The following is a 27923-nucleotide window of genomic DNA, read 5'->3' on the forward strand; positions in this document are numbered from 1 at the left end:
CTTACACCCTATTCATATCTTAAATGTGCCCTTAAGGCAGGATTTGTGAAGGAAAAGACAATGGGGAGGCTTTTCCATTTTCCTTTGACCTTGCAGAGAAAACATTTGGTCAGTTTGGGAATCAAAAATGATTTCAGGTCTTCCTGTGCTGATCTATGTATGTGCTTGGTTGGTACATTTATGAACATTTAATATATATCTGAGACCTTAAAATTCTTATCACACCAGGACATGACTAAATTCCACCCGCATAGTAGCAGAATTCTGAAAGTGCCCCTAATAACGGTTTTCTTAAGCATACACAGCAGAAACTTCTCAGAAATAGACCTGAGTGCCATTCAAGAATGGGCGTTATGACAGCACAGGGACATGGAAGTATACTGCAAATTTCAAAACATGCAACAAAAATTGCATTGTGCCACCTCTATAAGGGAAAGGGGGGGGAATTGCAAAACTCACATTTTCTCTTTTCACATTTTTTTTATTCAGTTTTACACTATACATTTGAATTCAAACGGTAATCATAATCATCAACATTTAGGATTCCCTAGACTTCCCTCCGCCCCTCCCTGGTTTCCATCATCAAACTTTGTCTACTGCATCATATAATTTCTCCATTTTTCTGAAAGAAATCCATTTTTACCTTAGTTACATTTTTACCTTAGTGTGGTGTAGTGGTTAAGAGCGGTAGTCACGTAATCTGGGTAACCAGGTTCGCGTCTCCGCTCCTCCACCTGCAGCTGCTGGGTGACCTTGGGCCAGTCACATTTCTCTGAAGTCTCTCAGCCCCACTCACCTCACAGAGTGTTTGTTGTGGGGGAGGAAGGAAAAGGAGAATGTTAGCCGCTTTGAGACTCCTGAAGGGGAGTGAAAGGCGGGATATCAAATCCAAACTCTTCTTCTTCTTATTATTATTATTATTATTATTATTTTAGTACTGTTACAGAAAAATCTAGGTGTGAGGCTGCTCAGTCCCCCTGCTGGTTGGGCAGAGCCCGTGGGTCCCTGCAGAATAAAGGAAGGAGTCCGGCCACCAGCCGGAGCAAATAGCTGAGGACCAAAGTTTATTGCACAACAGGTCCAAAGAGGAATTGAACCCCGAGGATGGGGTGACAAGGACTTTTAAAAGTTTCTATCTTATCCCAGCATGCAGTTCGTGGAGCATCATCACTACATCATCACTACATCAGACAAGGGGAGGGTTATACATGATTCACATAGGAGGAATGTGTCAGGGGAACAGGCAAATACAGGATATGTATTGGGAAGTACATTCTAAGCACCTACTGCAAAAGAACAATAGAACTTTGGTTTGCATAGTCTGGCACCTGGGCAAGTCCGGAGGAGAGCTTTTGCCCAGCGATTGTCACCTATGAGTACCTTCCTGTGAGTACGTGACCTCCTGCTGGAGGGATTATGGAGGGGACGAGTGGTTTCAAAGCTCTTAGCCAATGACGCAAATTGGAGGTGGAATGAAGGAAACTGGCAAAGGAGTTGGTTTTATATGATTTTTAAAGCTAGATAACTTCCCTGAGCTGTCAAGTCGAAAGGATACATTTATGTGTAATATTTGTAACATTTAACAACTTTAAAGATGTGCCTTTCCACCCCCCATCCCCACCCCGCGTAATTTCCGTAACAAGTACAAGTATTACTCAAATCCTGCCAAATCAAAACTCACATTCTCTCATCCTGCCATGGGTTCAGTAAAAAAATAGAAGAAGCTCCCCATTACAAGGCTGTAGGTGATTCAAGAGCTAAGCGCAGTGATCCTAACATGATCAGTCGCATGGCCCATCTCGTCCCACATCCTGTGGACAGTTGACAGGGGGCTGACTTGGTTCAGCCCTCTTAAGTCCTGCTAATCTTTCTCTGGCCTGGCCCACTGGCCCTGCGGGAGAATAGTCCTTGCCACCTTTGAGCCAGGAACGAAGGGCTCAGAGTCTTCCAGGATCAATGCCTCCTGCAACTCACGCCGGCCAGCGTCACCCAACTCTGGATTCTCATAATGGATCCGGATCCACGGATCCCCTGGAAGGGAGGGGAAAGAAGCAGTTGTAAGTGTGGGATGTAAGAATCAGGTGCAGTCGAACACAACATTGCTAGAGTAGACATGAAGGTTGTCTCAGTCCTCCAGCCGGAACTTCCTGCTTTCCAAGATTGAGACTAAACTTCCTACGTGTAACTTGAGATAGAAACGGACTCTCCTGATGTAGAAATGAACCAGAACCACACAGGCTGGTGACCATCTTGTCTCTCTTGTCTCTACCGATGCCATCTTAACAACAGCACTACTAAGATGCACCCTTGACTCCAGGCCAAGGGAAGAAAAGGGGGCTTTCTCCCATAAGGACATAGTCACCACATTTAAACTATGTTCTAAGCTTTTAAGTACGCCTTCTGGGAACCTTTGTGTGAACAGATGATTACTTGAGAGTAAACATTTTATACTTTACAGAAGACTGCGTAGCATCTTATTTCAGGAGGGATTGAACGGGGGAAATACCAGGAAATATTTGCAGAGACTCTAACAAGCCTGAGCAAGCTATCTGCTGTGCGTGTGGTTTTAAAAAAGGGGAATGTTAACTCTGCTGATTTTGTTGAACTTGTAGAGATAAGTTGGTGAAGGAATGGGTTTCCCAAACCCAAAACTGACTGTGCAGGCAGTTTGGAACTGCACCAAAATCCCTATTTTTCCTTAGCTAAAATGCTTTAAATTGAGCTCTTGAGCCGAAACCCAGCTGTATAAACAAGTCTCAGAGCCCTCTCCTTTATCAGTTTGTGACAGCAAGGATGGCCTTGACTGTACCAGTAGAACAGAGAAGACACGTCTGTGCCTTATCTTATATCCTGACCACAAAAGACGCACAGACCTAGTCTGGGAACAGCGCCAGAGGGTGTTCTTGGAGATGGTGACCTCTTGCTCCAAGATAAGAGTAGGAACAGGAATATCCTTTTATGGTCAGAAATATAGGATTATTACAGAGTAGGAACAGGAATATCCTTTTATGGTCAGAAATACAGAAATACATTTTATGGTTAAGAATACCGGAGCAGGAACATATGTGATGTCAATCTGCGTATATAGGCTGACGTGGTTGGATTCCTGGGGAAGGAGGGAGAGGGTGCCTGGAGGATATATATACTGCATGAAATCTCTCATTTCTTTGGACTTGCTGTGGACTGACCACGCGAGTGCCTTTCTGCTGCTCCGGAGAGCAGGAATAAAGAACTCTTTCTCTGAACCAACCCTCGGTGTCATTTGACTTCCTTCCTCCCGTCCGGGAGCAACGCAGAGCCCACCAATTGGTAAAGTCTAATAAGCCTACATTGGGATAGGATATCTTAGACAATATATCCTCCCCCGCATCCCTAAACATTCCCACAGTAAGGACATAAGAAGAGCCCACCCAGCCTAACATCCTGTTCTCACTGGGACCAAACAGATGCCTCAAGCAGGATTCGAGCACAAGAGCAAATCTCCTATCCTGAGTCTTCCAGCAACGAGTGGCAGAGAATAGTGAATGTGGTTCTAATAGCATTAATATTCCTCTCCATGGATTCGTCCAATCCTGTTTTAAAACCTTCTAGGTTGTTGCTTTTTAACTCGGCATCCTGGTCCTATGTGTTAGGATACCATTCCCCCATTGCTTGGGTCATGTGATCCTTATTTACATTCCACACTGCTGGAAGTCTGGGGATGGAAACTCAGATACAGAACTTCTGTTCTTTGTGCTTTTGTTTTCTGCTCTTTGTTCTGACAGAGAAGACGTGTGCGAGAGACGCTGCTCACACCCGCCATGTTTTGTTGTTTTGATTTCCTGCAAATAATAAAATTGTGACGCCACATATCTGCACAGCCTCGCTTTCTGCATATCTCTGCTAACGCGTGGCTCACAGGTTCCATCTGGATGTGAGTCACAGATCCCGTACCGGAGGTGATGTACTGAAACTATGGCCAAGAAAGAAAAGGGAGGCTGATGTCACAGGAGCTGATCCTCTGCTTGCTGAGGCTCATGGGAGCTGTAGTTCAGCAACAACAAGCTCCTCTCCCTTGATCTAGCTAATGTGGGTATGCTATAGATGTTTTGGACTACAAATCCCATCATCCATTTATCAGGAGCTCAGCCTACACTGAAGCAGGACCCTGACAGAGACACACGCCCAACTGGCATGTTCTCTCCCTCCTGGTTGATCGTTCGGGAGCTTCAAAAGCTTTCTTCAGCCCTAACATCACAGCAATCGATGCCAGCAGACTTTGGAGCTCAGCAACTCAGCATTTTGGCTAATCTACTTTATTTACATATAAACACACATGGAGCACTGCAACATGGCTCCCCCTCTCTCTAGCATCAGACAGCAAAGAGAAAGAACAAAGGACAATAGTCCTACTTCACGGGACACAGTAACACAAACATCCTGTTTCCATCACTTCCCACTCTGTGGAGTCAAAACATATACTGTCATGTGAAAGACAACAATCCCATGACTGCAATCATGGAGCAGGAATTCTAACACCATGACCCCTATGCACACTGGCTAGGGCTGATGGAAGTTGTGATGCAAAACACTTGGAGGACACCCTATTGGCAGGGCTGGACCAAGAAACTCTGCTGTCTGAATCAAGATTGTGCCTCCCCTGTGCTGTAAGAAAAAAACTGCTCCTTTTCCCTTATGGGGTACCCAAGAGCCCGTATAGAGTCCTTAAGTGCGTCCCCTATCGGAAGGAGAAAATAACAGAGGCCAATCAGAGAATATTGAAAAGCAAAGCAGCTAGTAAGCCTGATCTTTACTAAAATGTTGCAACAGGGTCCCCCACTCATTCCACTCAGAATAATGGTGCACAGGCCCTTATATAGACTTTTGAAATTGCCCACCCTGTAGCCCAAGACCACCCCCCAAAATATCATGCATACATCTCAAAAGCTCTACAGCAGAAATCCTGTTTGCCAGGATATCTGTTAATGGTCACTGACTGCTTTACCTGGGCAGCTTGGCCATTCTTTTGTAATGGTTAATACTTTAGTTCCTGAGTCCAGGTCATAGGCTCACCTTATTCATACGCAAATACACCCTTAAGACAGGTAAGCAAAAGACTTTCCCCATTTCCTTCCTTCTTGCAGAGAAATATTTGAGGTCAATTTGGGAGAGTCAAAATGGTTTGGGAGAGTCAAAATGACTTTAGGATTGCTCTCCTGTACTGTTTCAGACATGAGGTTTATATACTTAAGTATGTGTTTGCCTTGTACATTTAGGAACATTTATATTTGTGACCTTAGAATTCTTATAACACCTGACTGCCTCATCCCATGTACGAGAGCAGACCAAACTAGAAAATGAACACTCTCTCACACACACAAACACACACACACACCCCACTTGAAGTTCTTACCTTTCCTCACTCTCTGCCCCACAGAGACCAGCACCTCAGCTCCCACTCTGTGATTGATCATTTGCCCCTTCTGGCTGCGGCCACCTCCCAGACCATGTATTACCCGGGCAATGGGGAGGCCAAGGATCTGCTGAACTGTCCCTGTGGAGGAAAGTCAGGACGGCGGTTAGCATAGGGTTACCAGGCGTCCTCGTTTTCTGGGGACAGTCCCCAGATTTGCAAATAAGTCCCTGGACAAATTCCATCCCCGGATTTCATCTAATGTCCCCGGGAAACGCAGCAGTGGCAGTCTCAGCAGCCCGGAGCAGTTGGCTCTGGCTGGCTTCAGGAGCTGCTCAAAAGGCCCCATATGATGGTGGTGCAGGGGCTCAAAGATGCAGCTTCCGGGCTGCCTCCACCTTCCCTGACCCCAGCAACTAAGCTGTGAAGGGAGGCTTCATGCTGCCTGTCGGAGCAGCCTCCCAACTCCTAATTGCGTGCAAGCAGGAGCGGGGCGGGGATCTCTCAGCTGGGAAGGGGGGGCTTCATGCTGCCTATCAGAGCTTGCGTGTAAGCAGGATGAGGCCGGGATCTCTCAGTTAGGCAAGGGGAAGCTTCCCTCCCAGCTGAGGGATCCCCACGCCCTCCTGCTTGCAGGAAAGTGGGAATGGGATGGGGGCTGCTCTGAAAGGCAGTGTGAAGCCTCCCTTCCCAGCTGAGGGATCCCCGCAACCCTCCTGCTTGCACGAAGGTAGGAATGGGATTGGGGTTGCTCTGATGGGAAGGGAGGCATGCCACCACTCTCAGCCCTCCTTCTCCGCCTTCCATGCATGACCCGCCACGCACCGCTTCCCCACCACCACCAAAGGACCAACAACTCAGGGGCTGCCGAGGCTCATGGAGAAAGGAGATAGAAGCCTCGGAGGAAGAGGAAACGTGGCGGTTGAGGTCACGGCGGCGGGCGCACCTCTGCCACCGCATCGCTGCAACATCAACATCCTGAACATGTAGATTGATTGATTGATTGATTGTGTCCCTGGATCTATTGGGGAAAAAAACTGGTAACCTAAGGTTAGCATGGAAGAAGGAGCGAGCTTGTTTTCTCCTGCTCTGAAAGGTAAGACCTGAACCGATGGCCTCAGATTCCAAGATAGGAGATTCCAACTGAACATTGGGAAGAACATTCTAAGAATGAGAGCCATTTGACAGTGGATTCCTTACAGCAGGCTTCCTCAAACTCAGCCCTCCAGGTGCTTTGAGACTACAATTCCCATCATCCCTTACCACAGGTCCTGCTAGCTAGGGATCATGGGAGTTGTAGGCCAACATATTCTGGAGGGCAGAGTTTGACGAAGCCTGACTTATGGTTAGTGGGCTCTCCTTCCTTGGAGGTTTTTAAGTAGAGGTTGGGTGACCAGCTGTGTGTGTGTGTGTGTGTGTGTGTGTGTGTGTGTGTGTGTACACATTACAGAGCATCAATAATAAAAACACAATAAAAAGCATAATAAAATACAGCATAAAAATAAAACAATCATCAGAGAGCCAGTGTGGTGTAGTGGTTAAGAGCGGTAGACTCATAATCTGGTGAACCGGGTTCGCATCTCCGCTCCTCCACCTGCAGCTGCTGGGTGACCTTGGGCCAGTCACACTTCTCTGAAGTCTCTCAGCACCACTCACCTCACAGAGTGTTTGTTGTGGGGGAGGAAGGGAAAGGAGAATGTTAGCCACTTTGAGACTCCTTCAGGTAGTAATAAAGCGGGATATCAAATCCAAACTCCTCCACAATAGCATTCCTCTCCCCCACACTTTCACAGGCCATAGATTATTTAAGAGCCATAGGCCTGGGTAAAGAGGAATGCTTTTGCCTGGTGCCTGACATGTAATGATGGTGCCAGATGGGCCTCTCTGGGGAGAGCATTCTGTGAACGGGGAGCCACCACAGAAAAGGCCCTGCTCCCTTGTTTTATGGCTAAATACCCTAGTCAGAGAAGTTGAAGGAGGACCTATATCTGACTTTGTGTCAGGTGCTGGGCACTCAAGATGGAGGCCGTGCTTGTGCGTCTGAGAATATTTGATGTTATTGACGCCTGTCCTCTGCTCTTTGGGGCTGGGGGGGAAATAAGATTTTTCCCCCTTTGATTTCCCCCTCTAAAAACTAGGTGCGCCTTATGGAGCGAAAAATACGGTAACTTAACAGTGCTGAGACTTTCTGTCTCACGCTCTCAGGCACTCACATGATATAAACGAATATAGTGCTACTTGCTGGAGCAGCACAGGTGGTTAAAAATCCTAACAGCTCACCCCCATCCTTACCATCACGCAGAGCCACCAGTTCCTCCTGCGCCCAGGCTTGCCCCAGCACCCGGAATCGCTCTTCCTGACCCCCGGCACATAGGGCATGGGCCACATTGGCTTCCACCCCTTGCGCTTCCAGCATGGCCTGGAAAGTCCTCAGGGCAGAGCCGTTGTCCAGGGCTTTGGCAATGCGGGCAGCGCCTTGGGAAACAGAACTGGCTCTCCCACACTGCCACAGTAAGGTTCCTCCTGGAGAGATGGAAGAAAAATGGATGAGTTGGGTGGTCCATGGAGAGAAAGGCTTCCTTTCCCCACCCCCAACTCACACCCTCATGCCCTCCTCGTAAGAAAAGGGAAAAGTTGACAGCTATGGAAGCATCATGCCTTTGCTTGCTCCTGGCTGATTTGTTATTTGCTGGTGCTGGAGGAGACTCTTGAGAGTCCCATGGAATGCAAGAAGATCAAACCTCTCCATTCTGAAGGAAATCAGCCCTGAATGCTCACTGGAAGGACGGATCCTGAAGCTGAGGCTCCAAGACTTTGGCCACCTCATGAGAAGAGAAGACTCCCTGGAGAAGACCCTGATGTTGGGAAAGATGGAGGGCACAAGGAGAAGGGGACGACAGAGGACGAGATGGTTGGACAGTGTTCTCGAAGATACCAGCATGAGTTTGTCCAAACTGCGGGAGGCAGTGGAAGACAGGGGTGCCTGGTGTGCTCTGGTCCAGGGGGTCACAAAGAAATGGACACGACTAAACGACTCAACAACAACAGAATAGAAGAAGCTGTTGTAGGAGAGTTTTACTGCATGGCTGAGATTCCTTCCACACAGGCACACCGCTGCTCAAGATACTCTGCTGTAGCTGGGAGAAGCAGATTGGCGCAATGGAAGTGGACTGGATGCCACAACAGGTCCGCTGTTCACAGCCTTGATGGACATTCAACAGAAAACTTCCCTCTCTCCCTCCCAACACAACATAGTGAAACGTTTTATAATGCCACTCGGGTGCCCCCCCCCAGTGCAGACCTAGCGTGGTCACCAGCTCACGGAGATCCCTGGGTCCTTGTCCTTCCAAGCACTCCAAGGATTCAAGGACCTCCAAGGAGTGACCCACTCGAGACCCCAAAGGTCCGTCCATCTTGCTGAGCACCGCCGATGTGCATATCCCTAGCTGGGTCCCAACACACACCTTTGAGAGAGAGAGAATGAATGAATGAATGAGACCAGAACATGGTAAAGGATAAAGTGTTCTATGATTGGCACCCAGGAAAGAAAGCACTGCTCCCTCTTTAGATAAAGAAAAGACATCCCTAAAATTTTTAAACTCCTTTGCACTAATGGGAAGTTAACGCAGACGCGACCGCCCGGAATTATTCTTTTGCTTCTATGAAAATGTTGTCTCTCCTCAATGGGCTGCCAGGGGAGAATGTGGAACAAACAAAGGTGTCCCTGGATTCCACTTATGCCAAAACTCCCCTCAGCAAGAGGCATTTTCGGTCTGCCTTCCCTCTGTGGGATTATTATTATTATTATTATTATTATTATTATTATATAATTTTTATTAATTTCTTTTTTAACACAATATTTCCAACATTACAATAGCAAATAAAATTACTCTTTGCTCTGCCGAGCTCGTCACTTCCTTCCATCCCTTCAACTGGTTTTTTGTTTTCAAGACTTTATAAAGATAAAGGTAAAGGTCCAGTCGTGGCCGACTCTGGGGTTGCGGTGCCCATCTCGGTTTACTGGCTGAGGGAGACGGCGTACATCTTCTGGGTCATGTGGCCAGCAGGACTAAGCCGCTTCTGGCAAAACCAGAGCAGCACACGGAAACGCCGTTTACCTTCCTGCTGTAGCGGTACCTATTTATCTACTTGCACTTTGACGTGCTTTGGAACTGCTAGGTTGGCAGGAGCAGGGACTGAACAATGGGAGCTCACCCCATCACAGGGATTCGAACCGCCGACCTTCTGATTGGCAAGCCCTAGGCCCTGTGGTTTAACCCACAGTGCCACCCGCGTCCCTCTATCCCTTCAACTGGTTTTTTGTTTTCAAGACTTTATATTGCACTTTAAAACCTCCACTTATGACTTTTATGTCCTTATAGTCAACGCTGTCTCTTTGATCTAGAAAGTTATAAAATGTTTTGAATTTCATTTCAGGATTTATTTCAATCCCGCTAGTGTCTTCCCATTTTTGCAATAATTATTCATATACCCAATAAATTTACTCGAGTGTATTTGAAACTTTTGGTCGCATTGGTTCCGGATTCCACCGGTCAACTTTGCTAATTCTGCATAGTCCATCATCTTTGTCTGCCACTGGAAGGATTTAAGGAGAACATTCGGTCTCCAAATCCCCATCCCAAGAAGCAGAACATAAGGAGGGCTTCCTGGATCAGGCCATTTAGACCAGCATCCTGTTGTTCTTCTTCTCACCAGATGCCTGTGGCAAGTCCACAAGCAGGATTCAAGAGCAACTGGGATTCAGAATCACTGCTGCCCCCAGAGATCGGAAGAACTGTGGATTACAAATTTGTTTAAGATGAAAGTTGGAGCCTTTGGGACATTTGGGACATTTGGACTTAAAAGAAGCAAGAAATATGATTTGGGCTCCGCTTTTGAATATGGAGGACTGATTGGAAGAAACATAGACTTTACTGGGACAGAGCTCCTTCGAGATTTGATGACCAACATAAAGGACTACCAACAAAACCGGCAGAGAGGGACTGAGAGAGATTTGAAGGCCTCGGACGTGAGGAATCCAGGCTAAGAACTGATATTGTGGATACTCTTTGGGGATCGAAACCGGGAAGGGGGGGGTGAGAGTTTTTGAATCCAAAGGGTGCATAATTTTATGTTGTCTTTTGTTAGTATGTTCAGTAATTAATATAAAAATTGGGAAATCTGTGGAAGGGAATTTGGGTCGACCTTAGAAAAGTATTGTGATTTAATTGAGGTGTATAAGTGAAATTTGGTTAATTAAGAAGAATTAAGTTTAAAATAATAATAATAATAACAATAAGGTAAAGGTGAGAGATAAGAACTTGCTGAGTTAACTATTGGAATTAGGATGTAAGAAGGGGAGGTGTGGGGAAGTCAGGGAAAGTGGTTAAGAAAGTAAGGATTTGAAATTATGCATGTTTGTTTCTGTGTTTGTATCTGTGTTGTGTATTGTGTGTTTATATAAATTGTGAAAACCCAATAAAAATTTATTTTTTAAAAAAACAGAATCACTGCTGCCCCCGACTATGGCGGCAGGCAGAGCTGTCCTGGCTGGTAGCCCCCCGATAGCCCTCTCCTCCCTGAAGGAGCTGAAAGCCTCCAGAAGCCAATGGCCCTTCTCTGAGGACTCACCAAGCTCTCAGCCAGCTGCTGGGCGCTCTCCAGAGTGGGATAAAGGGCTGCGCTGCCAAACTTCACATCCAGAACCAGGGCAGAGATGTTCTCCGCAGCCTTCTTGCTCAGGATGGAGCCTGTGAGGCAAGAGAGAGGTAGTGTCAAGGGGCTGTCAGGAATGCAGGTACATCGGCTTCCGGTTTGGATCGCGGAAGGCGAGGAAGCGCGGAAAGCCTCGTAAAGAGCTTTCTGAGCAGCTCAGAGGCTTGGGGGAGCCGCAAGGGCACTGCACACCCCAAAAATCCCAGGGGGGAAACCCTGGGGGATAGGCTTCCCGGCAGCGTGGGAGCGGCTCTTTGCACAGCTTGGAGTTTTTTCGCCACAGCGGAAAGACGCCCAGGGTGGAGCCGCAAGCGCAAGAACGGGAGAGCACCGACTCCGTGCTGTAATGCCTCTAGCTTCCGCCGAGAAGTGCGACAAACCTTCGTCAGATAAGAAAGGATTACTCAGTGTGTGAGATGTCGAGATTTTCAGAGAAATTGGAACCTAAGTTGAGTGAATCCGGGATGCTTTAGGATTTACAAAAGGAACACACCCGATGGTGAGCTAGAAATGGTGCAGGCATCTATATCACAGACTGTTCAAAAGGGTAATTTTTACAAAACGGCCGGACTGAGTGAGTACTGAATGCTGTGGCAATTTTGGACAACAGGAAACAATTATTGGTCATAAAGTTGGCCCAAATTGGAGGTACAAAGTGACAATAGAAGGTGCTAGTTGGAAGAGAAGCTTGTTGGATGGGTTTTTCTTTTTTAATTTTCGGTAAACATATTGCTTAAGCTGCAAAGAGTTTTTGGAGGACACTTTTACAGGAGCTCCGAGAGAGGAACGGAGGAATTAATTAAAGCGAAAAGTGATATACACTAAAGGGATTCGTGTGTTGGGGTTCCGCTCCCCCCGCTTATTTCCTCCATAGTTGGATTTACTCAGCCTTCACAGCATTAAGCCGCCTGCTGGCTCTCTCCTCTCCTCCCCTTTGTCTTCCCTGCCCCTCATTTCTATGCTCTCTTTATTACGTTTAATCAATGCAATGGACAGTTTGGTGACTCCTTTTTTTGTCTGATTTTTACTTTGTTGAGGAAATAGAACTGGAAGGTAAAGTCAAAAAGCGGTCTGGTTGCTTAAACTGGAGGAAAAACAGTCTTCTAACACGATAATACTGGTTAAACTGCTAATTTAAAATTGTCCCTCACCTTAATAGGTATATTGACTCTCACCTCATTGGAACGAACTTAATAGTTTCAATTGTTTATTATTTGTGCAAGTGGATTATTATAACAACGGATTAAGTGCTTCTTCTGAGAGCTACCATTGAGACTCACACCACCTCTTTTCTACACGGGATTAGGCCAGCAAGTGGCTGAAGTTTGGAGGAAATAAGCCAGATTGACTAGAATGAAGTAAGGAGTATAAACAAATCTTGGGAGATTTTTTGAGACTCTTAGCTGTTTATTGAAAAAGAGAGAACTGGACTAACTAACCAAAAGCCGTTAAGGCTAAGTAGAAGATACGATAACTTGCTGTTCCTAGCCCAGTGTTTAATCACTCCCTCTAGTGTATATATACGTTTAAAGAGGCATAGTTTGAATATTTGGAGAGAAAGAGATTGTGAGCCCCTAACAGGGAGAGATTTAGTGACAACACAAATAGAGGATAGAAGGTTTAAAATGTCGGGGGGGGGGACGGGAAAAAGGTGGGAGGAACGCCAGCTGATAGGAAAACATCTAGACAAGAGGAAATTAAAGATCTTGATTTTTTATGGCTTAAAATTAAAGAGGAGTTTAAGCAAAATGAAAGTCATCTAGAAAGCAAATTAGAAGAAATGCAAGAAATGATAGATAGGAGGATAGAAGGAGCGGTGGGAGAACTTTCCACAAAAATCCAGGAATTATCCGTCAAATCAAAAGCATTTGAGGAAACTAATAAAAAATTGCAAAAAGATATGAGAGAATAGAAAAAAGAGACTGAAAAAATAAAGGAAGAGATGAAAGAGGTGAATAAAAGGCAGGAATAAATTTGGGATAATATTGCTATGACAGAAATGCGACAGAAACAATTACATTTAAAATTTAGAGGGATAGAGGAAGAGACAAATGAGAATATAAAGGAAAAGATGATTAGAGAATTAGCAAAATGGTTAGAACTAAAAGAAGAAGATGTTGCATACACAATTGAAAACTCCTTCAGAATAAGAATGAGAGTACTTCAAAATAGAACCAAAAGACCTCTTGGAGACTGTTTAGTAATATTTAACTCAATTGAAATGAAGAATTTAATATTAAAAACGAGTTACCATAAAAAATTAATAATTGGTGGTAGGCCAATAATTGTTCTCAAGGAAATTCCAGTCAGAATTTTACGCAAAAGGGAAGGATATAGACAAATAGTAGCGGTCCTGAAAAGAAATAGGATACAATACAGATGGGAATTTCCCGAAGGAATCACCTTCTTTTTTAAGGACAAGAAATTTAAGTTGACAGACCAACAGGAAGTCAAAAAATTTATGAGGAGATATGAGAGGGAACTTGGCAAGGTTGAAGACAGAACAAGAGATAGAGAAGGAGGGGAGGGGGGAGGGGGAGAGGTTGCGGGGGCGAGGGGAGGGGGGACGAGGGGGGAGAATGAAGAAGGACTAGAGAGCGGAGAAGAAGCAGAAGAAGAAGGTTAGAAAGAGAACGAGGAGCAATTAGAAGTTAGTTTTATCAATGTCTTTGAAGTTTTTGTCTTGGAATGTAAATGGTGTAAATGAAAAATCCAAAAGGAATAAAATAACGAAAGTTTTGAGGAACAAAAATTATGATGTGATATGCTGCCAAGAGACTCATATAGCTAAAAAACATAAACATGTATTGATTAACAAAAGGTTGGGGGTGGCATTTATTAATTCAGATGTCAGCAAAAAAAGAGGGCTGGTGATTTATGTTAGAGAGAAATGGGAACTGACGTTAATATGTAAGGATGAAGAAGGAAGAATTTTGGGAGTTCAAATTAATCATCAAGGAGAAAAATTTAATGGAATAACGGTTTATGCCCCCAATACAAAAAAAGCAGAATTTTACAAAAGGTTGGAACAAATGTTGCTAGAATTAGAGAATCATAAGTTAATTTTATTAGGGGACTTAAATGGAGTCCCTGACCCAGGAATGGATAGGAGTGAAAAAAGGAGAAAAAAGAACCAAGGGAAACTTCCAAAATCCTTTAAAGACTTACAGGAAAATCTAGATCTGATTGACATTTGGAGGTATAAAAACCCAATAACAAAACAATTTACACACTTTTCAGAATCACATCAAAGTTGGGGAAGAATCGACCAGATTTGGACCTCAAGAGAACTTTCATTAAGAACAAGGAAGTGTGAGATAGAACCCAGAACACTTTCCGACCATAATCCAATTAGTTTGGAAATAAAATGTAAATAATCGGGACAGTACAGGTGGAGAATGAACGATTACCTATTGGAAATCGAAGAGATCAGTGAGAAAGCCAAAAACACCCTGAAAGAGTATTTTGAGTGGAATTTAAACAAAGAAACCAAAATTGATATAGTCTGGGAAGCAAGTAAGGCAGTTCTTAGGGGATTTCTGATTCAACAGAATAGTTATAGAAGGAAGTTAAGAGAATCAAAAAAGGAAGAAATAGTGAAACAATTGAAAGAGTGTGAGGAAAAACTAACAACAAATCCCGAGGATGAAAAGATGAAACAAATATCTAAAGTGTTGCAAATCCAATACTCAACATTAATAGGGCAAGAGGTAGAATGGAGGATAAAATCAATGAAACAAAAATACTTTGAGTCTGCAAATAAGACGGGGAAATTGCTGGCATGGCAGCTAAGGAAAAGGAAAAAACAAACATATAATTAACATCATTGAATATTTAGAGTTTAAAAATGAAATTCCTGCGGCTCTGGTATTTGTTGACGCCGAAAAGGCTTTCGACAATGTATCTTGGTGTTTTCTTTTTTTTTTTTTTAGAATACTTTTTATTATATTTTCTTCATCATACACAACCAAAAAAGGCACAACCAAAAAGAAACATTAAAAGTTAGACATTAGACAATGAAAAAAACATTAGATAGAAAAAGGAAAAATAAAGAGAGAAAAGTGAAAGAAAAGAAAAAACACATACCACACGTTTACATCGACTTCCCTCCCTCCTGATTTCGGGTTTCTACTTTTAATAAAATCATGTTACAGCTGGTGTTAATTTTTAGTTTATGACATCGGAAGAGTTAAATCGAACCTACTGCAGTTGTTGTGTTACCAGAATTGCCTTCACTATATACCATAAATTTATTCCAATCCTCTTTTAACTTTGTATTTTTTTGATTTCTGATTCTTTGCGTCATTCTTGCCAATTCTATAAAATCATATAATTTCAGTTGCCAATCCTTCACCGTTGGTGTAGTTGGGTTTTTCAAGTTTTGGGCGATTAGCATTCTAGCCGCAGCTGTTGCGTATTGGAACAGGGTTTTATCTTTTTCTGGTATTTCTTTTCCAACCATCCCTAGTAAAAAGGCCTCTGGTTTCTTGGGAAATGTGAGTCTAAATATTTTTTTTAGTTCATCATATATCTGATTCCAAAATTTTTTTATTTCCTCACATGTCCACCACATATGTATAAAATTCCCTTCATTTGTTTTACATCTCCAGCAGGCCTTGTTACCGGTCTTGTACATCCTATTTAGTTTTTCTGGTGTTAAGTACCATCTGTATATCATCTTTTCTAGATTTTCTCTAATTGCCACACTTGCTGTGAATTTTATTCCCTGATTCCATAATTTCGACCATTTCTCGTATTCTATATTGTGCCCCAAGTCTCTAGCCCACTTTACCATAACTTCTTTAATTTCTACATCTTTTGTATCCTCTTCCAATAAAATATTATACAATTTGGATAATAATTTAGATTTGCTTTCAATTATTTCGATTTGGAATTTTGATTTCTTTTCACTCATTCCTACTTTCTTGTCTTCCGTCCATCTTGCATTGATCTGATGGTACTGTAGCCAACCCTTCAGCTTTCCTTTCAGTTCCTCGTACGGTCTTAGTTTCCAATTTTCATGGGAGCTTGTCAGTAAATCTTCGTATGTTAAATTTTTCTCATCCAAATTTGTTTTTTTAAATGATAAAATGTCTATTGGGGACAGCCACCAGGGTGTTCTTGGTTCTAACAGTTTTTTATTTCTTTCCCAAACTTCATATAATGGCCCTCTAATGATATGATTTGAAAAACCCTTATGTGTTTTTCCTTTATTTAACCAAAGGTAGGCGTGCCAACCCCACCTGTTGTCTACACCTTCAAGTTCCAACAGATCCGTGTTCTCCAAAGTTATCCAATCTTTCACCCAACATAGGCAGGCAGCTTCATAGTATAATTTTAAGTTGGGTACCGCCATCCCCCCTCTCTCCTTTCGGTCTGTAAGTAATTTGTATCTGATCCTTGGTCTTTTTCCCTGCCATATAAATCTTGAGAGTACTTTCTGCCAATCTTTGAATATTTTGGTCCCTCTAATGACCGGGATATTCTGAAAAAGGAACAATATCTTGGGGAGAGTGTTCATTTTTATCGCCTCCATCCTACCGAGCCACGAGAGGTTAACTCTGCTCCAAACATCCAGATCTTTTTTAATTTTATTCCAGGTCATTGTATAGTTATCTTCAATTAAATTTATATTTTTAGGTGTAAGCCAAATGCCTAAATATTTTACTTTTTTAGTCACTTTAATTCCGTGTTGGCTCTCTAATTTTTCTTTTATATCATTTCTCAAATTCTTTGTTAATATTTTGGTCTTTGATCTATTCAGTTTAAATCCTGCTAGTCTGCCGTATTCTTCTAATATTTCCAGCGCCTTTTCGATGCTCCCTTGCGGCTCTTCTATGGATAACATCAAGTCATCTGCGTAGGCTTTTAGTTTGAACTCTTTTGATCCTATTTTGATCCCTTTGATCTCCGGTGTTGATCTTATTTTATTTGCCAAGACTTCTAAAACCATAATGAATAAGAGCGGTGAGAGGGGGCAACCTTGCCTGGTTCCTTTTTCAATTTGGAACGTGTTTGTAAGATTATTATTTATCACCAGTTTGGCAGATTGGTTTGAATATATTGCCTGTATTCCTCTCAGGAATTCTCCCTCTATCCCTGCTTCTTCCATAGTCTTTAGTAAGAACTGCCAAGAGATATTATCGAACGCCTTTTCGGCATCTATGAAAATCAAGGCCGCTGGTATGTTGTTGTTAATTTCCAGATATTCAATTAGGTTTATAGTGTGTCTCACATTGTCCTTCAGGAATCTATTTGGTAAAAAACCTGCTTGGTCTTTGTGAATTAAGTTCAATAGGCACTTTTTTAATCTATTTGCCATAATATCGGCGTATATTTTGTAATCGTTGTTCAATAGGGATATTGGCCTGTAGTTTTTGATACACATTTTATCTACATCCGGTTTTGGAATTAATGTTATGAAAGCTTCCCTCCACGACTCAGGTATTTTCCCTCCTCTCAAGATGTTGTTCATTGTATCACAGAGCACCGATGATAGTTGATTTCCTAAAACTTTGTAATATTTGGCCGAAAGGCCATCTGGACCTGGAGCTTTTCCTGCTTTCATTTTTTTTATAGCATTTTGAACCTCTTCTATGTTAATGGGTTTGTTTAGTTGAAATCTTTCTTCCTCCCCAATGGTCTTCCCTTTGTGTCTCTTTAGATATCTTTCTATTTGCGTTAGGTCCTCTTCCCCCTTCTTATATAGTTCTTCATAGAATTCCAGAAATTTCTTTTGTATTTTAATTGGGTCTACTATCAGATCTTCCTCTACTTTTATTTTATTTATCATATTCTGTTTCTGTCTTTTTCTCAATTGCCAGGCCAGAAATTTCCCTATTTTGTTCGCTGACTCAAAGTATCTTTGCTTCATTAGTTTGATTTTCCATTCAATTTCTTGACTCGTCAGCATCGAATATTGTGTTTGTAACATTTTTATTGCTCGGATACTTTGTTCATCCTTCGGGTGATCTGTTAATTTTTTCTCATGCTCTCTTAGCTGCTTAAGTATTTCTTCTTTCTTCTGCTGTCTTATCTTCTTCTTGTAGTTGTTTTGCTGAATAAATAGACCTCTTATTACCGCCTTACTGGCGTCCCAGACCACTTCTATGCTTGTTCCTGTATTTAGATTTAAGTTAAAATATTCTTTTAGGGTGGTTTTGGCCTTTTCAATAACATCGTCATTTTCTAATAGGTATTCATTTAATCTCCATCTAAAACTTCCCTGTGTTATCCCTTTGATTTCCAAAGTTGTCATATTATGATCCGAAAATGTTCTTGGGTGAATTTCGCAATTTATTGTTCTTAGGGTAAATGCTCTCGAGGTCCAGATCTGATCTATTCTGCCCCAGCTTTTATGTGCTTCGGAAAAGAAGGTGAACTGCTTTTCTGTTGGGTGTTTGTATCTCCATATATCTATTAAGTCTAGGTTTTCTTCCAAATCTTGGAATGATTTCGGTAACTTTCCTTGATTTTGTTTTCTATTTTCCGTTTGTCTGTCCCTTTCTGGTGACGACACCGCGTTGAAGTCTCCCAATAGTATCGTCTTGTTGTCATCTAAATCTAATAATACTTGTTCTAATTTCTTGAAAAACTCAGGTTTGTTTGTATTTGGGGCATAAATGTTAACTACATTAATCTTTTCTCCCTGGAAATTGATTTGAACCCCTAGTATCCTCCCCTCCTCATCCTTGTATATCATTTTTGGTTCCCATTTTTCCTTCACATATACTACCACCCCCTTTTTTTTTTCTTCCGTAGAGTTTATAAATTCCATGCCCAAGAGTTTGTTTGTTAGGACATGTTTATGCTTTTTAGCTACATGAGTTTCTTGAATACAGATTACATCCAGTTTTTCCTTTTTCAACACATTTGCAATTTTATTCCTTTTGGCTTTTTCGTTCAAACCATTTACATTCCATGTTACGATTTTAAGGTTCATTATCACTTTTGTCTACCGATGAGTCAGTAATTTCCCGGTTTGGTTTTTGTCTGTTTAGATTCGGGTGGGTTTGTCTTCTGTTTGTTCTTCGACCTCTTCCTCCTCCTCCTCCTCCCCCTCCTCCCCCTCATCTTCATCCCCTCCTCCCCTGGCTCCTCCCTCCCTCTCCAGTCTCTCCTCCAGACACCCCCCCTCTTTCTTCCCTCTCTCCATCCCTCTCCCCATGTCTTTCCTCCACCCCCCCCCGAGGTCCTTTTCGTATCTACGTAAAAATTTACTGACTTCCTGGTTATCAATTATCTTAAATCTTTTCCCTTTGTAAAAAAAGGAAATCCCTTCTGGGAACTCCCATCTATGTTGTATGCCATTTTTCCTTAAAATACCGACTATTTGTTTATAGCCCTCTCTTTTTCGAAGTAATCTGATTGGAATTTCTTTGAAGATAATAATTGGTTTTCCATCGATTACCAGTTTCTTCTGGTAGCTCTCCCTCAAAATCATATTTCTCATGTCTATCGATTTAAAAATCACTAGGCAATCTCCTGGGACTTTTTTCAATCTGTTTTGTTTGGGTCTTATTTTTATTCTAAAAGCGTTTTCTATCTTTTGCGCAACCTCTTCTTCTTTCAATACAAGCCAAGTCGCAAGTTCTTTAATCATTTTCCCTTTTATGTCTTCCTCTCTTTCTTCCCCTATTCCTCTGAATTTTAGGTTTAACTGCTTTTGTTTCATCTCCATCAAGGCTAGGTTGTCTAACACCTGTTCTTGAGTTTTACTCAATTCTCCAAAATTTTCTTTAGTTTTTTCAGCTTCTTTTCTCTGGTCTCTCAAATCTTTTTGCATTTTTTTATTTAATTCTTCTAAAGACTTTGTTTTGACTGTTAAATCTTTTATTTTGTTTGAGAGTTCCCCTGTAACAGCTTCAATCTTTTTATCAAAGGATTCCTGCATCTCTCCTAACTTTTTTTCTATACGTGTCTCATTCTGTCTGAATTCCTCTTTTATTTTCAGCCATAATGCATCTAAATCTTTTATTTCCTCTTGCCTTGAAGTTCTCCTATCCATTGGCGTTCCCACAACCTTCTTTCCGTCTCTCCCCGTCATCTGCCCTCCCCCCTCCCCTCCCCGCCACCCACCCCTCACAATGAATTAACTTAAGGGTTTTTGAGATTTCGCCGGCAGGACATGCAATCTTAGGTATTTTAGATATCACAAAAACAGTTACGTTGACCTGCTCCCTGGATTCAAGCAATATTTATGTTAATGATGTTTTTTAGGTCAACGTAAAACTGAATTTCCGCTGAGTGATAAAAGTGTAGAAAAGCCAAAAATGAAAGGGAGGGGGAATGTTAGGATATACTGGAGGTATGACCCAAATGAGAAGCAATAGAAAAGCAATAGAAAAATTAATACAGTCTAAATAAATCAGGTAATATGAAGGCTTCTCTTTTGGTTTTCAGCCACTTGTTTGGCTTAATCCGTTCCCCCGTAAAATAGGTTCTTGTCCTATTTTCACTAAATCAGCCGCGTGCAGTGTTGCTGCCTGGATAGGTAAGCAAGGGTTCTTATCCTATTAATATTTCCTTAGATGCAGCCAGCGGTCAAAGGGCATGAAATACAAAAGAAAAAAAATAGGGGAGGTGGGCATGGGAAGGGGAGGGACAGGTGGGGGGGAGGGGTGACAGAAGGGCAGACGCCGGGACAGAGATTCCTGGAGTTTCGGGGTTTCTCTGCCAAGTTTGGGTTTCTCCAAGAAGGGGAGGGGGAAGAGTTTGAACTCAAAAAAAAGAAAGGTTTAATCCCAGTCTCAAAAAAGAAAGGTCTAATCCCAGTCTCAAAAAGAAGAGGCAAGAAAGCGGCTAATTCAGCGGCGCAGGTTCAATCCAAAAAGAAAGAGGCGAAAAGATCCTTCCCAGTCTCTAAGTCCTTTGCGGAGATCGGCTTCAGGTAAGTCCGACCGGACATCCCCCAGACAGAAGCAGGCTGTTTCTTCTCACACACAGGGACTTGCGCACTGTGTTCCTTTTAATATTAAACAATATGGCAACAGGCTACAAAAGCTGGAGAGCCAAAAAGAATGCAGGTACGGCAGGTCGGGGTAGTTTTAATCCGTCGTGTGAGTTTACGGAGCGGGGGTTGGTGGGGGGGGGATTTGCCACAGCCTTCAGGCTGACTTGCTCTCCCTTTCCCCTCTGTTTATCTTCCCCACTTCTAGAGTTTCTCCGTTCGCTCCTCCCGATTTCCCCTTCAACTTTCTATCCAGCTCTCCGATAGTCCACTTTTTAATACAAAGTCTCTAAAGTTTCCTTTCATTTGTACACTTCTTTTAGTAGTTACTTTACTTTGCCCCGCGAAATCCCCGGCGGGGGCTTCCCTCTCTTTGTTCTACAGCGGGTGAAGCTTGCTACTTTGTCTCGCTCTTCCGATTAGCTTCCCAGCGCCATCTTAACTCCGAGATACAGGTCGGGCTCCTTAACTTAATCCATTAACATCCACTGCACCTTAAGGTCTATTTGTCTGGTTTTTACAGTTCAACATTTATCTTTCAATTCCAAAGGCAGCAGTTCTGAAAAATTTCGGAAGTCTGTCGCCACTTTTCAGCGGGGGCTCGAGACATAGCTGCGCGGGGTCGCAGAGCTTACCGGAATGCGTCTCTCGGTCCCATTGCTTCAGAATCCTCCCCAAAATAGAGAAGAATCCAAAAGGCTTCGGACCTCTCCGACGCTGCTGGCAGCACTTCCTACCAGGGGGCCCCCCTGGAAGTTTTGGGGTCGCAGTGCCTTTGCGTTGCCCCTCAAAACCCCCGCGCAGTTCGGGGAAGTCGCTCGGCAACTTCTCCGCGCTCCCATACTGCTGGCGATCCAAACCGGAAGTCGATCTTGGTGTTTTCTTTTAAAGTGCATGGAAAGGGTAGGGATAGAAGGGCCCTTCTTGGAGGGTATCAAAGCAATTTATTCGAGTCAAAGAGCTAAATTAATCATTAATAATAACTTAACAGATTCCTTTATGATTTCAAAAGGTACAAGACAGGGGTGCCCTTTGTCCCCCCTTCTGTTTATTATGGTACTGGAGATAATTACAAATAAAATAAGGGAAACACAAGAAATAAGAGGAATTAAACTAGGAGTGAAAGAATATAAATTAAAGGCATAGCCGACGATTTAGTAATAACATTAGAAGAACCATTAAAAGGTGTGGGGAAAGTTCTAGAGCTGCTTGAGGAGTTTGGAAAACTATCCGGGTTTAAGTTAAATAAAATTAAGACAAAAATATTGACAAAGAACTTGGCTGATGGCTTAAGAACTCAATTAGAACAACAAACAGGGATCAAGGTAGTGAAAAAGGTGAAGTATTTGGGCATTTGGGTAACCACAAAAAATATAAATTTAGTGGAAAACAATTATAATAGAACTTGGAATGAGATTAAAAAAGATTTAGACAGCTGGAGCAGATTAACACTCTCCTGGGAGGGACGAATGGCTGCCATAAAAATGAACATCCTTCCAAAAATATTATTCTTATTTCAGAATATTCCAGTAATTAGAGGCACGACAATGTTTAAGAACTGGCAGAGGATCCTGTCCAGGTTTATTTGGCAGGGGAAGAGAGCAAGAATCAAGTTTAAATTGCTTACAGATAGGAGAGAAAGAGGGGGGTTTGCCGTCCCGAATTTACAACTATATTATGAGGCTGCATGTTTGTGCTGGATTAAGGATTGGATAGTTCTGGAGAATCTGGATGTGTTAGACCTGGAAGGATTTGATGCTAGATTTGGCTGGCACGCTTATTTATGGCAGGATAAAGAAAGGGTGCATAAGGGATTCTCCCATCACATTGTTAGAGGTGCGTTGTTAGAGGTATGGAATAGAACTAAAAGATTGTTGGAAAAGGGCATACCTTGGTGGTTATCACCAGTTAATATCTCATCAATCAAAAATCTAAATACGGGAAATCAAAAATGGACCTACGAAGACCTCTTGATCAAATCGGATAAAGGGTGGAAAATTAAGTCATACGAAGAATTAAAGGATAAGTCAATAGGGTGGTTACAGGTACACCAAATTAATGCCCTATGGAATGAACATAAAAAAATAGGGATGAATGAGAAAAAATCAAAATTCCAGGTGGAAATATTAGAAGGAAAAAGTAAACTCCTATCTAAAATGTACAATCAATTACTGGAATGGGATACTAAAGACGAGGAGGTGAAGGAGGTCATGATAAAGTGGGCCATGGATTTGGGATATAATTTAGAATATGAGAGAAGGGTGAAACTTTGGACTAAGGATATGAAATTTACAGCATGTGTTAGCCTCCGAGAAAATATGGAAAAAATGATGTATCGCTGGCATATTACACCTGCTATGCTGGGGAAAATGTACAAAACTGGAGATAAAAGATGTTGGAAGTGTAAAAAAAAAAGAGGGTGACTTCCATCATATGTGGTGGTCATGTGAAGAAGTAAAGAGGTTTTGGGGTTCTATCTATGACGAATTGAAAAAGATACTGAAGTATACATTTCCTAAAAAACCGGAGGCTTTCCTTCTGGGAATGGTCGGTGAGGAGATTAGGAAAGAAGATCAAACCATGTTCCAGTATGCAATGGCAGCAGCCAGGATATTGTTGGCACAAAATTGGAAATCATCTAAGATCCCAGCTATTAGTGAGTGGCAAAACAAACTATTTGAGTACTCAGAGATAGCAAAAATGACACAGAAGATCAGGCACCAGAGTAACAAAAACTTTATTAATGATTGGAAGAAATTTATATTATATATGGAAAAAAATTTGGATAATATTAAAATAACAGTAGGTGAATTATAGAATCTGCGAAGTAATGATAAAGGTTGAAAGAAGGAAATGCAAGAAAGGTAATAAGGTGATACAGCTCAAATCGTGGTGGAGGGAAGTTAGAACGATGATATGATAATCAGTACTTTTGGAGAAATGTATTTACGTTGATGTTTTACTGTTTAACTTTGTCTATTTTTTCTTTTATTTTTTGTGTGTGCTATGTTTGTGATTTTAAAATAGTGCATATTGGAAATAAAATTTATTAATAAATAAAAAAAAAAGGAATGCAGGTACATCCGCAGGTCAGGAAGAGGACTCGGGACATGAAGTGCTATTGGCTTTTATTCACAGAATAAAAACTGTTGGGTTCATCTAAGCCAGTGTTTCCCAAAGTGGGCAATACTCTCTCCTGGGCGAGAGGGCGACGGCGCTGGAACAATCCAGGGGGCGGTAGTAGCCTTGGGTGCAATTGGGGGGGGTACACGCTAGACAAATTAATGAATTCTTCAGTTATGAAGAATAATGAAGTCAGTTATGCTACAGGCACATAACTGCTGCTGTCAGGATGATTGATGGGTGCTAGAAGAGATAACAGCCCGGGACTCCAGCCGGCTTTCCAGGATTTATTAAGTCCATTATACTATTTACAATACGGAGCTCTTAAAAGCATGTCCTACTCATTCAGTGTCAGTTGCCGAGACTGGCCCCTCCTTTCTTCCTCTCCAGCATAACAACTTCCTGAAACCTCTCCTCTTCCTTCCTCCCTTATATAAGAGCGAAGCTTTGGAAGTTGCCCCTCCCTCCCTGATTCATTGTTTCCTGACAGCCCCTCCTCATCTTCTCTCTCTGACGAGGTGCAGCTACTCATTATCGGAGGCTGCTCTCTATATTTCCCAAGCGTTTCCCCCTTCTCAGCCCACAGTTCCCTGACAGCTGCCTAATTGGAAGAAGCCCATAGCCAGGGCCTCAGCACCCGGAATTTCTCCTGCAACTGGATCTCACCCCATACCTGTGATGAGGGGCAAGCTGTCCACTGTGGCTGTTACATCTCTCAGGGCATAGAGGACCTTGTCTGCTGGGACCAGCTCTGAACTCTGCTCCACAATGCAGCAACCAACCTGTTCCAGAATCTGCTTCATCTGCAAGAGAACAAGTCCTGGGCTGTCTGCATGGGCCACTCGTCATCAGAGTTCTCGGCCGACAGAAACAGACAGCCACATACCCTCAACACATACCGCATAAGCCCCTTTGTCTCCATCACAACCTGGGACACCTCACCTGTTCTGGGCTCTGGGAGACCATGAAGCCAGGTATGGACTCCAGCTTGTCCAGCGTGCCTCCGGTGTGGCCCAGACCCCGGCCACTGATCATGGGCACCTGTTGAAAGGAAAGGAGGAAGCTCTGGGTTGTCTTAGGTTATGAGCAGCATAGGAAGTTGGGTAGGGGAGAAGGTGTTTCTTTAAGAAGCTCAGAGGAGTCTGCTGAATGGCTAACCTAGTTCAGCATCGTGGCTTGAGAACGGGCTGTGGGCCTCTTTCATTTTTGCCCGGGAACCAGAGAGGTTGGAAGAACCTTCTCAACTCACCTTACAGCCACAGGCAGCCAAGGCTGGTGCCAGAGGAAGGCTGACTTTGTCGCCCACTCCCCCAGTGGAGTGCTTGTCCACCAGGAGCCCTTGCCATTTCTCCGGCCACTCAAGGACCCTCCCTGATGTAGCCATTGCCTGCGTCAGCACCAGAGTCTCATCAGGCTCCATGCCCTGTAGTCGGATGGCCATCAGCATTGCTCCTAGAAGACAACAGGTGATGAGTGTGAGATGCTTAAGCCAGAGAGATATTCTGAGAGGGGCTAGCACAAGCCACAGACATGGCCTGGCATGTCACACATGCTGGATTTGGTTCAGTCAGTAGGTTGTGCAGGTTTTTGTATTGTTTTAAGAACCTGCCCATACTGTGGAACCTCGACCATTCTGATTCTGAGAACAGCGAAGTGTTGGATCACTTTGTTGTTGTTGTTTAGTCATTTAGTCATGTCCAGCTCTTTGTGACCCCCTGGACCAGAGCACGCCAGGCACTCCTGTCTTCCACTGCCTCCCGCAGTTTGGTCAAACTCATGTTGGTAGCTTCGAGAACACTGTCCAACCATCTCATCCTCTGTCGTCCCCTTCTCCTTGTGCCCTCCATCTTTCCCAGCATCAGGGTCTTTTCCAGGGAGTCTTCTCTTCTCATGAGTTGGCCAAAGTCTTGGAGCCTCAGCTCCACGATCTGTCTTTCCAGTGAGCACTCAGGGCTGATTTCCTTAAGAATGGAGAGGTTTGATCTTCTTGCAGTCCATGGGACTCTCAAGAGTCTCCTCCAGCAGCAGAATTCAAAAGCATCAATTCTTTTGATCACTAGCAAGGTGATTATTCTAGGCCACAAGAGAGTCTCCTGTTGTGGCTGCTCAACCAAAGCTCTATTTGTAAAGACATGGCTAAAAAGAGATATTTGTACAGATATGATTGCACAAGTTTTAGGTAGTTTCCCCCTTTTTTTAGTTTTAAAGAAATCATCGGATATTCTACTTACAACTATATAATAAGGAAAAGCATGCAAGATTTCAGGAGAATGCTATCCAGCTGCTCAAGATGAAATCAACCAGCTCTTGGTTTCCATAATTCCTTTGAATTAATTATTTCCTTGGTGGACAGAGTGCCTGAAGAACTATGGATGGAGGCTCACAACATTATACAGGAGGCAGCAACGAAAACCATCCCCATGAAAAGGAAATGCAAGAAAGCAAAGTGGCTGTCCAATGAGGCCTTACAAATAGCGGGAGAGAGAAGGCAAGCAAAATGCGAGGGAGGTAAGAAGAGAAGAAGAGTTTGGATTTGATATCCCGCTTTATCACTACCCTAGGGAGTCTCAAAGCCGCTAACATTCTCCTTTCCCTTCCTCCCCCACAACAAACACTCTGTGAGGTGAGTGAGGCTGAGAGACTTCAGAGAAGTGTGACTAGCCCAAAGTCACCCAGCAGCTGCATGTGGAGCAGCGGAGACGCGAACCCGGTTCACCAGATTACAAGTCCACCACTCTTAACCACTACACCACACTGGCTCTCAAACATAGTGAAACCATAGTGAAACAATAGTGAAAGATACAGGAAATTGAATGCAGATTTCCAAAAAATAGCAAGGAGAGACAAGAAGGCAGGACCAGTGGTTGTGTTTTCTGCTGCAGGAATGTCAGTCTGCTTCCCCTAGGGCCTCCTTGTAAGTTAAGCAAACCCTATGAAGGCATCCTAAGTCTCCAGTGCTTCCTCATTTGAACCCTGTAGCATTATTTTTGGAGAGCAGTAAAAAATAAGTTCTGGCTAAATCCCCACATAGGAAGCCATGGGAAGGGTTGCCTTGGCTGTGCCTGTTTGCAGAGTTTCCTCTTCATTCTTGAATGCATCCTCCTCTTTCCCCCCACCCACCCACAATCCCACCCCCCTGATTCCCCAGCCCCAGAACCTTCCTTACCAATTTGCCCTTCCTGCAAGGCCTTCCTGGACACAGCCTGGACAAAGTAGATGATCTCCTCCTGCTGCAGCTTCTCTCCATCCCGCTTCTTCCGGATTATTTCTGGGATGCTGAGCATGCTGCCAGAATTGGGGGCTCCAGAAACTGCAGGGGTATATGCAATGGCATATACAATTCAGTGGAAACAAGTGTAAAGCGAGGATTTAAAGAATCTTAATTTCACAAATATGCTTGTGGGTCCCGAACTAGAATTGGTGGACCAGGAACGAGACCTTGGGCTTTACTTTTTCTTTTTCTTTTTAACTATCAGTTCTTTATTGATTAAAAGATTTGGTTCCAGTAACAAGAAGCCGAAAGCACCAGCCTGAAGATGACGAGTGAGACCTCGTCGAAACGTCGCACAGACACCCCGACTCTTACACGGGAAGACACCCGAAGACACCAAAACCTGCATTCCTGTACCCGTGAAAATCTACGAAAGCAAAGATTTGCATGTCTATACAAACATTATGTACTATCTCTTAACAGGTAAAAAAAAGAATATTATATAAAATAGAAAATTTATAAATAAAGAAGTA

General features: G+C 43.1%; 1 protein-coding gene across 2 annotated transcripts; it reads right to left on the minus strand.

Moving 5' to 3' along the window:
• Positions 1–460: 460 nt before the first annotated feature.
• Positions 461–27489, minus strand: TYMP (thymidine phosphorylase). 2 transcript variants are annotated; one of them, XM_082239127.1, is made up of 10 exons: positions 27346–27489; positions 25429–25631; positions 25122–25220; positions 24853–24982; positions 11024–11142; positions 8694–8856; positions 7685–7915; positions 5393–5533; positions 939–2031; positions 461–660 (listed from the first exon to the last, which is right to left on the minus strand). In XM_082239127.1, the coding sequence occupies exons 1-9, from the start codon at positions 27461–27463 to the stop codon at positions 1862–1864; spliced, it is 1374 nt and encodes a 457-aa protein (XP_082095253.1). In that variant the 5' UTR covers positions 27464–27489; the 3' UTR covers positions 461–660; positions 939–1861. The 2 variants fall into 2 exon arrangements, with proteins under 2 accessions (XP_082095253.1, XP_082095254.1); XM_082239128.1 differs by lacking the exon at positions 25429–25631 and having other exon boundaries at positions 27346–27481.
• Positions 27490–27923: the final 434 nt, after the last annotated feature.

Source organism: Podarcis vaucheri (genome assembly GCF_965113315.1).
Source record: "Podarcis vaucheri genome assembly, chromosome: 10".
Classification (NCBI taxonomy): Eukaryota; Metazoa; Chordata; class Lepidosauria; order Squamata; family Lacertidae; genus Podarcis; species Podarcis vaucheri.

What these genes read in the sequence shown, in the direction of transcription:
- TYMP (XM_082239127.1), bottom strand. Translation starts at nt 27,463, where the DNA reads ATGCTCAGCATCCCAGAAATAATCCGGAAGAAGCGGGATGGAGAGAAG. An exon ending in CTTGCAGGAAGGGCAAATTG is followed by an intron (nt 25,632 to 27,345) that starts GTAAGGAAGGTT and finishes GTTGTCTTCTAG; the next exon opens with GAGCAATGCTGATGGCCATC. An exon ending in ACTGGTGGCTCTGCGTGATG is followed by an intron (nt 5,534 to 7,684) that starts GTAAGGATGGGG and finishes TTTCCTCCACAG; the next exon opens with GGACAGTTCAGCAGATCCTT.